Genomic DNA, 13,719 nt, shown 5'->3' on the forward strand with positions numbered 1-13,719 from the left:
TGTAATTTTGTGAAATACACTATTCGTTGATTTTTGTATTTAAACTATGGCGCTAAAAATTACGTTCTATCTGAGAGAAAATTAGGGACTAGTGTCCCTAGAAAATCTAGGAATATTTAAGTTTGCAAACACTGTTTATACGGCAATGTATAAATTACAACTTAGATTGTACAAGTTATATTTTGCGCGACGTACCATGGAAATCGATTGCGATATTAGTTCCATCTTTTTCCGTTCGATACGGGCGACGCCACGATCGAGCGAATTATACTGCGCAATGTGAAGTGCGCTGTCACACGTACATCCGCGCAGTTCGTGGTTGCGCGACCGTTGAAACGGATAAGTCTTCGTCGTCATTCGGTCCCGCAAGGGTTTCCAGTAACGTTTGTGCTAGCGTAGAGGATAGAAAGGAGACAGAGATATTACGCTCATATTCAAGAGTGAAGTAATTGTCGCATTATAATTGAAAATGTTCACCGGTTTAACGAATCAGGTGTCTACATGGATGGGAAAGAAAGGAGAAGACGCCGGCACAGAATTGCCGACTGAAGAGAAACTTCCCACGGGTACTGAAGGAGGAGAAGATCTAGATAGAAAAGACAGGTATCGTTATTAACCTATATTATTGACTTACTATTGAATGTCGTAACCTCTTTCAGACGAATATCATCCTGACATTCTGTAAAAATGAATCTCGTAACAATCGTACCTATAACATTTTCCCCTTTATAGAATTGTGTATTGCGTTTTAATTTTCACAGGAATATGTTTTATTTGTCATATAGATACAGTTATTTTCAACAGAAAATGCGTAAGTCATGATCGAACGTCAGACACGCGTATATGCTCTTTTTGCGCATCTGCACAACGCGTTAAAAGTTTTAGATTCGATCTTGAATGTAGTTTTCGGATTAGATCGATAACATTCGTGTTTCTCTGCTAATATAAATTACTTATTGGACGCCAATATGACGTTTCGTAAACCGGAATGAGGTTAAGATACGCGGTCGTCATACATTTATATAATGCAGTACAACTGAAAAGGAGAATAGTAGACAGCATTGGGATTAGATAAGTTTATCTCTGTTCTCTTAACTCAAAATTGAATGTCAATAAGATACAACTGCATAACTGCACAATATGCGTTTATCTTTTTCTTTCCATATATCGAAAATACATCTTAATTTGTAAAACTGCATCGAATGACAATAGTATTAATGACAGATACAAAACCCTACTACTATTACCGTGTCTATCGTACCGTGGTTTCATTTTCGTTAAAAATTACTCCAATGAAGAATTGCATGTCTCGATTCATGCATATCTGCTAAAGGTATTAATTAATTTCTTTTAAGCACCAAGAAAGCAGAAACTCCCTGTTTCTTTTTTAACTCCAAATTTTAATCCCAAATTTCCAAAGCAACATTTCGTACAAAATGTAGGTTACGATATATTATTCTCTATTTCCATTTTATGAGATCTGATATTAAACGTTACAAGCGTCTCTACGTTACATCACACTCTTCTCGCTTCCGTAACTTTCCTCAATATTCCTAGCGAGATACTTTATATTTTCCGCTTGGAAGATGCGAGATGGTCGCCGGTTTGCATAGGCGTTATCGAATAACTTCGTAAATGAAACACGTTTATATAGTTATTTCCTAAAAGTTATGTCAGGAGAAATGGATTTCTGGAATAGGATTGCATGGGTCGATGGAACGTCATCGCGTTACACAAATCGCTATCGCAAATTTCCTAATACGATCTCACGTATGCATTTACTAAATCGCATTACTAAATCTACCCAACTAACGACATAACTAATTCGTAATTTTTCATATAAATGTTATATAAATGCATTTGTTAAGAATTAATGATTTTTCGTAAAGTGCACGTACGGTTAAAGCCTTCTTTTTTGTTCTTGGTATCTGTATTTTTTCGTCTATTTTCCATTTCTATTTTTTGGGTAGGAATTTTGCATCTTCTCGGTTGGTAGTACTAGTGTTAACCCCCGTGTCAGCGCTCATTGCGCCGAAATCAATGCGCCATTCGATGGATTTCTTTTTTTATTAATCTAAAATTTAACGTTTAATCGATGCAATCTGTACTTGTATTCCATTCTCTATTCTTACTTTATGATATCATTCCCATGTTTTTTAGTGTATTTTTGTGAAATATACCAGTCATGATACCTTTATACGTATTAAACGTATTCTTAACAACGTGAAATAGGTTTCCTCGCGTTGGCCAAGTGACTCACAATAGAAAGTCAGTTCCCTTTCTCCGCTTTACGACGAGAATTTGATTTTTGTTTTTTCACCTCTGTACCCGCCCGTATACGCGTTGCGAGCGTCGAGAGACTTTTTTCTCTCTTATTTCTTTTTTTTTTTTTTTCCAAAGAGTCACGGTTTCACCCGTTAATTTAATTCCCTTTATTCGATCGCGTCCGACTATTTTTCCTTAGACGACTAGGTGAAGGTGAAAAAAGCACGACATTGCCGATGAACACAGCTTTCCAAGTCAGATACGTTATCGAGCTGCCTCTTGATTCGACTGCCCCACTCGTCTTCTACGAAAGACGTAAAAAAGGAGAAGAGAACGAGAAAAATATAAAAAAAGGAAAAAAAAAATACCAAGAGTGAAAAGAAAAAGGAAAAGAAAATAAGATGAAAGATCGTGGTCGTTTTCATTGATCGTATAAACGAAACAGTTTCACGAGAGGGAATTTCTCGACACAGTTGCCCGGTTGATTATGTTCTGCAGATCTTCGACTACTGTCGGGATAAACATTCCAGTATGCATCGTTGATGAACACGAATCTCGTCAAAGGTGTGGAAGAATTTCCGGTGTGGAAATTCTGCTCGTTTGGAAAAATTGTTTCCCCGTTGGAAGATCGGAAGCAATGTTTTCTAAGAAGTCGGCGATATAACGCTATATACGTGATTGAACGATGGTGTAGTCGAGGATTCGAACGAGTTCCATTCGTGTACGAAGAAACAGCGATGTTTCCATAAAGGAGTGGGGGGCGGTCGTAATCTTTTATATAGGTCGCAATCGATACCACCGCAGTCGCCCTCCCACGAAACTGTTAAATTTCGTATAATAGTAATGAGACCTCGTAATTTTTTCCTTTCTCCCATTTCTCTAATATTTATTGCTACTTTTATTCTCTGTCATATTTTTCCTTCTTTTTCCTCTTTCGTTGGTTTTTCCTTTTTTCTTTTTTTTTTTTTTTTTATTTCATGGTTTAACGACGAACAAAGAGACGATAAATTTTCTAATTTTTCCTCGATCATAAAATATTTTAGGGAAATATGTTTGTTATTTCGACGAACGATGAGTTATTGATAAACTGAAACAATTGCAACGGCTTGATGCGCATTTCATACCGATTATTAACGAAGCATCGGTGTTATCGCGATATTGACGCGCCTCTTCGAGGTTTGTATGCGGAATTCCGAGGAGTGGCGTTAATAGTTCCCATGTTTAACAAATTATTTTTACAATAAACTCGCGATAAATGTTCTTGTAAGAGGTGGAAGCTTAATAGAAAGATGGTAACCATCGATGTTAACACGATGCATAGTGGTGTAAGTCGGGCCACTAATATTTTTCATAAAACAGAGAAAACGTGTTGTGTGCTTATCGTTATGAATAAATTTATTTAATTACGAAGATAAAGACACGATACTCGTAAGAGTTGAAATACGTGGCTATTCCAAATTCGTAAATTCTCGATTTACCCACAATGATTTTTAGTTCGTCTTTACTTTCGATTCTGATCGACTACGGTTAATTTTCAAGAAAATCGATGCCGAGTATTGTTGCCGACAAAAATTAATTAGACCAAGGAATTGATACATATCTCCGGAAAAGGTCGTTCATTGTTCAACCACTTGCTAAGAAGCAAGAAAAAGGGTGCTAGGGAGATGAGATTTTTCACGATCCTCGGCCACAGATCTGCCTATTGATTGGACAAAATTATAACATCGGTAAATCATTTATAAAAGCCGCGGTACTATTTATTAAACGAGTTACAGTTGCCACAGTGTTTCTCGTTGCCCTTGTTACTTAACTCGATCACGTTGACCCGTTTTTCCACGTAACATATTTACAGCGAATACGCAGCAATCGAAAGCACACTTTGGAGTACGTTCTCCTTCCATTGGCCTGTTTCCCTGGAACGTTAGGTAACCATGGCGAGAAGGCAACCTCAACGAGGTTAGGCAAATAGTAAAAATGAGAAGCACGTCACGATGTTTATACAGTTCTCAAAATTTCAGCGAAAATGCTGGTCGACTTAGCGAATTTCGTACGCTTCCTGCTACCGTAATTATTATTATATACGCGAATGGAGAATAATGGGGCAGAATAAGTACAGCGATCGGGATAAATGTCTGGTGAAATTGTATCGCGTTAACGTCTCTTAATAACGACGTTGTTAGACGATGCGCTTTTCCAACTTTCTCGTTCAAGTTATTACCTGCAACTCGCAGTTCGAACTTTGCTATGTTATACGATAACACGATTAAAAAAAGGGAAGAAGAAAAAGTAAATAGACTGGGCTAATTACCGCTGTATAAACTAGCGCGAAAATAGAAAAACATTCGTTCGCAACGAACGCTCTCTCCCGTCCGACTTTCCTTTCCTCTGTGTTCCCTCGTATGTAATTTTCTGTTTTGAAATATCGGTTTCTGATTTCTTTCCTTTTTTAGTTCTGTATTACGGTAGCTGTACAATGTTGAACGAAACTCATAGTTGCTGTGTTAAATTAACAAAAATCGTTCCTTTTGTGCGTAGCCCGACCAGAAGCATGTTGGTTGGTGTGAAATCGCAGATGACAGGCTGGTTCAGCGGAGGAATTCCGGGATTGAGCCGCGGTGCTGGACAGGGAGGTGATGGCGAATCACAGGCGGGAAAACCTATGAACGGAGCCCAAATGGCGCAAAATACCGAGAGTACCGTCGCCGAACAGACAAAAGACGACGACGCCAGCAGGTAAGAACACTAGAAACGTTCCATACATTCTTCTGCCCAACTATGGAAAATGGTAGTAACTGCGATAAGCGTAATACGAGTTTCTTGATATCTTCAAAGATGTAGTTAAACGTAACACACAAGCTAAATAAGTTAATAATATATTTTCTGCTTTTTAGATAAGATAGTGAACGTAGTAAGCTATACATACATATATGTGAATTCGCTACAAATTGTTTGTTTAATCGATACTGTCTTTCTCCATAGTTGGACAAACTTGTCAGAAGCAGTCTCGACCGTACCACGGTGAGGTTTTTTTTGGAAATGATATTGCGATCCTTTGCCGTTCGAGTGAAATTCGACATTTTATTGCGATCGTGTCCGATAAAGTTACTTTAAGAGAGCTGTGATTTCGCTATGTTTTATATCTCGATTCACGTTATCGCACTGCCAATGTTTATGCAAATTTGTATTTTCATCATCACGTTGAAATAGAATTCGAATAGAGATTTGTTGCCTTATCCTACGATAATATAACGAGTACGTTAATTTGGATATTCTCACATATTTTGTACATCTGCGCACATTTAGATTGCCCAGGAATGCAGAAATTAAGCTTCGCTAGTTTAAACTCGTGCTTTGATGCAAACGACAGTATGTTTTATATCCAGAAAAGGAATGAAGGAGAATAGAATGTTGAGTCGAGCTGGGTGTGTGCGACTGCAAAGGATCGATTAGTTAAAGAGTTAATAAGCACATTTGTGATGGCTCCCACTGTTGTTAGAACGATTTACACGCTTCTTTTTTAATTATTCGATCAATCGATCGATAAGGTAAGCGTAGGTATTGGAAATCAAGGTAGCTTGTACACCGTTTAAGAAGCCATTCAAGTTCACTTGACACGTTAATGCACTGCGTAATTTATTTTCTTTCTCCACGTATACTCGATCTGCATCCTACGTTAAGCTTTCTGAAAATCGCTGTAGGATAGCGTTGATTGCACGACAAGGTGCAACCTTCCTCGTAGTTCCTCATTCAGTGTTTTTCTCGTCGTATTTACAGCGCAACTGGCGGAGCTGACAGTGGACCCGCGAGTTTAGAAGGTTCTCCATCCGAGGACAAGGAAGGACAACAGGCATTCGGTGGAGGTGAGTCTTTGCAAAATTTTTCTCATCGTTTTCTCTACTTTCTGGCGAATGAATACGAACGGCAATCAGATACGTTACGTATTAATAACATTTAAACGTTATGCAGGATGGCGTGCAAGTGATAAAGAATGTCGTAGGAATTTGTTTGTTCGACACTTAATGCTGATATTCCGCAATGTTTTGGCGCCGATCATTTCTAACGGATATTTACCTTTACGCATTTACCTTTTGCGATGATAAATGATTTTAAACCGGTGAGTGGCGAAAATAACAGCGAAGGGAACTTTTAATTAGATCCAAGTTGAAGGAGTTGCAAGGACTTTTCAAGGAACTGACTCGTTGCCAGTTATGTTTGTTACGAGCAAGAAAACAGTTCTTGTTAATAAGAAAGTGCGAGGAAAAAGGAATTCTATTTATCCTTTCGATGAAAGTAGCTTATTATAAAAAGGACCGAAAACGAGGATCACTTTCGTTCAGACTCCCAGTTATTTCTGCTTGATGTTACGACAAGTTGTAGGATCTTGGCAGAAGGATTTAAGTTCGTCTAGTATGTTTATCAGTAAACAGACTTTGATAACAGATCGATTCGAGTGCTTCTGCTTGGAGTTAAGAGAAAAGACAGACAGAGTAGGATGGGAGTAACGACGCAGTTTACGATCGTATTTCCTTTAAGGCAAGCATGTTATTGCTATTATATTCGCCGATAAAACAGCGGTAGACAATAACGAATGCTCATTACCAGCCAAGTAACGTAGTTTCTTGTTAGAGGCTTAAAAACGAGGCACCAGATAGAAAGTTAAAACGTCTTCGACGTAATCGTTAGCGCGAACATCAAAGTTAAAAAAGTTTGAAAGCCAAAGAGAGAGGAGCAAAAATGAAATAATTTAAATTAAATTAAAAATTATTGAACGATAATTTAAATAACAAATTCCTTTGTCAGTCCACGTCGTTGACAGTTAAATCCTTCAAAGCAAATCTCCAAGAGTATCGTCGACATTTTTCTGGGAGATTTATGCGTCTTTTGGTTGTCGGTTTAGCGATCACGAGCGGCATTTATCCGTATAAACGAGAAAGCTTCTTTCGTTTCCGTATGCGCACTCGTGACGCACACTTTCGCTTAACTGTACCTCCTATATATCAGAGAGATTTGATTTTTCCAAATGTCCTTCGATGCGCATATCAAAATGTACGGTAGCTACGCGACCCAGTAAAAAATTCAACCAAGCAACTATCAGCGGTCTCGATCTCTCGGCTCACCCACGTTCAGCTTGTCCGATTAATGATGCAGTTCTCTTCGTCGATAAAGTTTAACGATTTGATATCGAGACCGCTATCGTGTTACCCAACTATTAAATTAGCTTTCATAACTCGTTCTGTCCTTCCTTTTTCCTTCTGCTTCATCTCCGTTAGCCGTGCGATCTCAATCTTTTCCTTTTCCTTATTCCTGTCTCTCTATTCCGCTTCATTTCTATTTCTTCTCCCTCGCCATTAACTCGATTCGTATTTTATTCCACGGGATAAATCTATACCGCGTTGCTGGCTCGTGCATTCGAAAGAAATTCGTTTCTCTTCTGGAGTATATGGCAGCGCGATTTCTTCATGTCCGTACGCAGAGACAGCGCCAAATTTCTCGCGCATAGATCTCATCAATAATGTTTACTCAAGAAGGCGATGCGAGGCAGATGGTATTTTTTCTCTTTCCAGCGTATCACGTGCTGTCGTGTATATATTTCTTTGGTAGAAAACACTTGTACGAGCGAGCTCGAGTCAAGAGAAATAGCTGGAACGAATGAAAAAATAAAAGAAAAAACGGAGGAGGCAGGGCGTTATATCGTTGATTATCATTGAGAGGAAGCTCGATGAGATTTACCTGCGTCGGTTATTGCGATATTTTTCAACGTGAAATACGAGACAGTCGCTTGAAATACGGTAACGCGACGATGGATACAATTCATCGTTGATTCGCATAATCCATTCGTTGACGATCGATAGATCGTTCACACGGTGTCGTATATTTCTTTTATTCTACAGAGAGCAAAATAAGGTAACGGGGTATTGGTAGAGACCAATTAATTTACGATCATTTTGCTAGATACTCGTTGCGAGTGGAACATTTTTATTCGCGCTGTTATAATTAATTTATTTACTTTTCCGTTCGATTTCAAGTTGAAGTGTTGCAGAATGCAGACGAACGGAATGCACCGTATTTTAACGTCGATCGTTGCTGTTTTTTTCTTTTTTTTTTTATAGCGTTATTAATCGCTTGCTTCAAATTTCGCTTTAACGTTCCAGAGAGAAAAATTGGCAAATACGATTTATAAATAAATACAATCGAATATAAATTTAACGTAAGATTATGATAAAGTTTATCTTTGCTTTGCACGGAAAAGCTCGCGACTGTTTACGATTCGATCGCAGACTGTGTCAGCGAAACTATAAAAGCTGCGCTTAATTTTCGTAACGCGTATTTGTACGCGTGGAATGACTTTGTTTGCTACTTTCAGACGGAAATATCGCGCCGTTGATGAAAATGTCGACTCATGATGCAGTTCGCGTCGTTTGTTATCACGTTGAAATATTTAAAAGCCTTTGTCGCGCTGCCAACAACGTCCAACCTTTCCACCTGTCGTTTCATATCGAATCAAAATTTTAATTTGGTACCGTCGAGCGTCGAAATGGTCGTTGACACGTTCGTTCAAATTCATCGGCGATTCATCGGCGTAAATTTTGCATATTCTATTGTATATATAGAACGTTTCAAAATTTGGGAACCGCGAGGAATACATTTTTTAATTAAAAATATAAAATACACTTCGTGCGAATATGATCTGTATATCGGAAAGTCGATGGAACTTTAATATACTGTCTACGAAGAGGTAATCAGGCCGTAGATCTATAAGATCCACGAGAAGGATAATTATCTTCTTTTCTTTAATTTGTTCCACGTTTAATTTCTCAGATGTCTAATATGATATCTTCCGGTTACATTTTATTATTAATAGATCGAGTCGCAGTTTTACTATCGCCGAAGATAATATATCTTTTAATCATATCGTTATCAGCAGTCTGGAAAGTCTGTTAAATTCGAATTATTTGTCGCAATAATTTGTTATAATTTCTGGGAGTACTTAGAGTCTTCGATCTCTAATACGTTTTAGTAGATAACATTGAAGTTTACACTCTGATGTTATATCCAAGAGGAGTATTAGCAAACTTGAAAAACATCCGACACTCTTCCAAAAAAGCAGAGATATTCGATAAATCATGTAAATTCTTTCGTTGGAATCGAAGATGCTCGTTTTAAATGATTACGTAGAAAGCCTTCTTCTTATTTCTGTATACTTGAATCACCTCTGATGTATACATACCTACCTTTCTAGAACACCTTGTGTATAACCCATTATAAAATCCTATCGTTCAGAATTTTATCCCAGTCGCTTGTTTTCGCGCATAACGAGGTTACAGATACGCTGGAAAAGCGTAGAGAACTTTTCTCGAGAACGATATCGACCGTGCTCCCCTATTTCACGGTTCTATACGTATCTCTGCTCGATTCCACCCCCACATCGGTAGACAAAGGTATGAAACTTGGAAATTATACGTCTTATGCTGCCAGTCCACCAGATCTCTCTCTCTCTCTCTCTCTCTCTCTCTCTCTTTAACTCGATTGCAGACTCGATGGAAAGCAATTGTTTTTCTCTTTAACGTAATGTTATTCTAAATCTACATAAAGACGCATGCAGAATATTGAAATTTCTTCTGTTTACTCTCCATATTATATTTTATCGTATTTTTATTTGATTTTTATTCGATTTTTATTTTATTTTTATTCCATTACACAGAGATTGTCAAGATATGTACAGATTTTTGGAAGCGGACAAAGAGCGATATAATCGTTGGTCTGCGGCTGACAGCGCGTTTTCCCGATATTAGATTTCGAAAGCTCGGATATACGTTATAAAGCGGCGATCGAAAACCGCTCTCTTTTTATCCTCTTGTTTCAAAAGCGCAACGACCATGTACAATTCGAAACGTGTTTTCCTTCTTGGGTTCATTCACGTACAGTGAAAAAATCAAACGCTACTTTTAGGCCGATCGGTGAATCGTATCCAGCGTTCGTCCGCACGTATATTTCCTCAATGAAACACGTAAATACCTGCAGGAGCAGCACCTACATAATTTCTATATCGTATCAACGTTTTATCCTTCGCATAGTACATTGTGTGCACATGCATTAGTCGTATATCTTGTATCGATTTCTCTTACGATATAGTTGAGCCACGAATCAATATACACACGAGGCTTTTACATTATACATACATTACCGCTTGCTGATGTAATAACATTACTGGTATATTTGCAATATTTGCATACTCGCTAGACATTTAAAGAGCCGAACGTTTAGATAAACATTGTTGGGATAATCGAAAGCCTACTAATATTTAACGTGTTTCAGATGTTCTAACAATGTTACCATGCAAGCCATGATATCTAACATACTCAAGGACAAACTTTTCAAAATTCTGATCTCTTTTAATCACGAATGAAAAACTTGCCATTTTCAACTTTGACGTCTCCGTAAAATCTTGCTCGACAATCGCTGTTTTGATACCGAAGCTCGGAAAATTCGTTTCTTCGTGGTCCCAAGTCGTTAGTACTCGCGTCACCTAGGAGACTCTCTGAAAGAGGAAACGCACAAAGAATGGATGGCGGAGGCAAAGAGACGCGCCAAACGAGAGATCCTTTTTCTTTCTTTGCGTTGGTTTCTCGTCTCTGAAATAGCCTCGTAAAAAGCAAAAGGAACGAGACTTTCAAACATTAGCAGAACGCATTTAATCAGCACGAACGAACTGGAAGGTCGACCAAAGTTATACGTGTTCGTTGGCAGTTGTTCGAGTTACAAAGTCTATCGAATATCGTCTCCGTCACGGAATATATCGTTCAGTTGGTCGAACAGTACACGTTGTTTCTGCCCGCGGGCAAACTCGGCTGAAGATCGCGAGGGTGACGATGGACTGGAAACAATCTGCCTAACGTCATTAGCTTTCGCGAGTAGAGAAAACTTGGCCGCGGAAACGAAACAACCGTTGCATAATGCTGTCGCTGAGGCGTCCCCGTGGCGAACCTGCTCGTTGCCGAGCCAGGAAATAAAGCACGTCCTCGGCTACAATTGAGAAGTTACTTTACGTCACTGTGGAGAACTTTCTCGACCTGAGAAGAGAAGTAAGAAAAAGGAGAAAAATGGTAAAATGCAGGAAGAAGCTGCATAGCGCTTCGCTAACTGGACTGGTCGCTGCTTGCATCCTTAGTCTACTATCGAGATACATCCATAGAAAGTATCTTCTTTCTAGCTTTTGTACGAGTACGAGTAAGACGCGGATATATTGGGTTGGAATCTAAGTGATTGCGGATTTTGTCAATACCACCTAATGTCAAAATCCGCACTCACTTAGTTGCCAATCCAATAGTCAGTTGAACCGACAGAGCAAGATTATAAATCGAAGCGTTAAATGACGACACTCGTTACCATAGTCGTACTTAGGATCGTAGACAGGCTTTGAATCTTAAGCTGTGTACGTCTTTCAGTAAGACCGTATGATATTAACATACATTTACCGATCGATAGCTCATTAATCGGCTTTTTGTCGCCGACGATCTTTCTCATTATTTGAGCAGTAATTTGTTATTTACTACTAAGGTACCTTGCTCAGTTGCGTCAGTTACGTTGCTTCGTAAGCTCCCACAGTTTTATACCAATTTGAAAAACTTGAAAAAAAGAATGGCATTGGAGAGACTAAATCGAAAGAGCCAGCGCCAGGGAGAACCTGCGCCTGAGCTGCCGATCGGACGTGCGTATGCTGTGCCCCTTAAAACGATTAAAGATACTCGTTTTCGAGTAGTCGAATTATAACGATCATATACGTTGAAATATACAAAGTTCAATCAATTGTACGACCCATTGTTTGTCTTCTGTCGATTATATATCGATCATATACGTGACACCAGAGAGTCAGGCTAAAAAATAAGTTGGAGGAACTGGCGAGGATGGCGACGGCAGAGTTAACGAAGCAGAGTATCGACCAGCTAACACAGCACGACCGTGTAAATTCGGGAACGTAATGCGGTGGAAATAACGACAACGTTGTATCCTCCAAAGGATGCACGCTTTTTATACAGGATCATAGTCTTTAAGTGCTCAGAATATTCAAGTACAACTACGTATTTGTACGCGAAACGGGCGAGAATCAACGAGCCGAGTAACACAGTTTGAGTGAAAAAGCGTTTAAAAAATAGAGAGAGCCACGGCGATGGTGAAAGAGAAACAGGATCTCCTGCACAGGGTTAACAGATTCGTCCTTGTCCTGTGGCATGGATTACCTAGATACGTCATTGGACAGTATCGAAAGCTGATAAAGCACCTAGAAGAACATAACCGAGATTGGAGACACGTAGATTTTCTTTCTCTGAATTTTCTCGCTAGTCTCGTACGTGTACATATAAATTGCAGTGATTTCCCGCGTGGCTGAGCAACGATAGATTGGTGGATTCGGGGAATAACGTTTACCACGAATTTCATCAGGAATTTCGCTGCCAACATAACTAAATTCAATCGGCAAGTAAATGTCCTTCGTGTCGAGCGGTTGGGCCCATCTTCGTCGATCGATACAACCGCCCAAGCGAATCTTCTCTCGCCGAAATTGCTGACTACGACGTCGACACGCCGGAAGTTAGCGTTGTTAGCGCGGAAGCTCTACGCCCGTTTTTCCTTGCACCGCGCTTCCTCTTTCGCCTTTTCGTCGCTTTCTCTTAGCGAAATAGATTTATCAGAGAGTAGATTGCAGTTTGTGAAAGAAATTAGTTTTCGTCATATTCGTCGCCTTTGGTTCGTGTCAATGAAACGAGAAATACGCGAGACCCGTTGCGGAGAGAACGTGACACAAATTCATAAATATCGTTCCTGTCTCGCGAGGGCGAAATGTAGTTCTTTCGTCGTAGAACGTAATTCCGTTTCCCAGAGGCAAATTAAACAGAACTCGGTCATCGATATGAACGCGCAGATGGAAAGGGAAAAGGAGAGATGGAAATAAATGCATCCAGAAATCTCAGACTCTCTGAAAAGCTTGCCCCATATACATAACACCGTAACGAAAACTAAACGAGGAAAGTTTTGTAAAACCCCGGCAGCTTAGTTCGAACGGCGGCGATTTTTCTACCGGTCGACGTTGTCTCCTCCAGATTTTTCGTCGGATTTAACGGCAGCGGAAACGCGTTAAACGGTCAAGGCTATGTTTTGTCGTGGTCAAAGAGAGGCAAGCCGAAGAGAACGAGAGACAGACACGAACGATTGAAAAAACGGGCAGAAATTTCCACCGACGAAATGCGAAGCTGATACGCGTGTCTGTCAGATTGAGGCCGGCGGCGCGGTGGTTAGCTCGCAGCTGGGTTTCGTATTTCTAAAATCGCGTGGACGCACCTACGCAGTTGAAACCGCGTGAAATTATTCGCGCTGGCGGTTCCGGACAGAGCAGCAGTGGTGCACGGGTCTCGCCACCGCTTTCACGAATTTTTCCGCTCGTGGTTTGCGCTTCGCTGG

The 13,719-nt window shown here is 39.7% G+C and overlaps 1 protein-coding gene across 4 annotated transcripts in view; it reads left to right on the forward strand.

Moving 5' to 3' along the window:
• Positions 1–303: 303 nt before the first annotated feature.
• Positions 304–13,719, forward strand: part of LOC132907751 (synapse-associated protein 1-like) — a 91,278-nt gene continuing 77,862 nt past the window's right edge. For 3 of the 4 annotated variants that reach the window (XM_060961129.1, XM_060961132.1, XM_060961133.1), the window contains exons 1-4: positions 304–603; positions 4,801–4,998; positions 5,245–5,283; positions 6,040–6,125. In XM_060961129.1, coding sequence (XP_060817112.1) covers positions 470–603; positions 4,801–4,998; positions 5,245–5,283; positions 6,040–6,125 — 457 coding nt within the window. In that variant the 5' untranslated portion in view covers positions 304–469. The remainder of the gene's footprint in view (positions 604–4,800; positions 4,999–5,244; positions 5,284–6,039; positions 6,126–13,719) is intronic. The other variant, XM_060961130.1, reaches the window with a different exon arrangement.

The sequence above is a fragment of the Bombus pascuorum genome, chromosome 6 (assembly GCF_905332965.1).
Source record: "Bombus pascuorum chromosome 6, iyBomPasc1.1, whole genome shotgun sequence".
NCBI lineage: Eukaryota > Metazoa > Arthropoda > Insecta > Hymenoptera > Apidae > Bombus > Bombus pascuorum.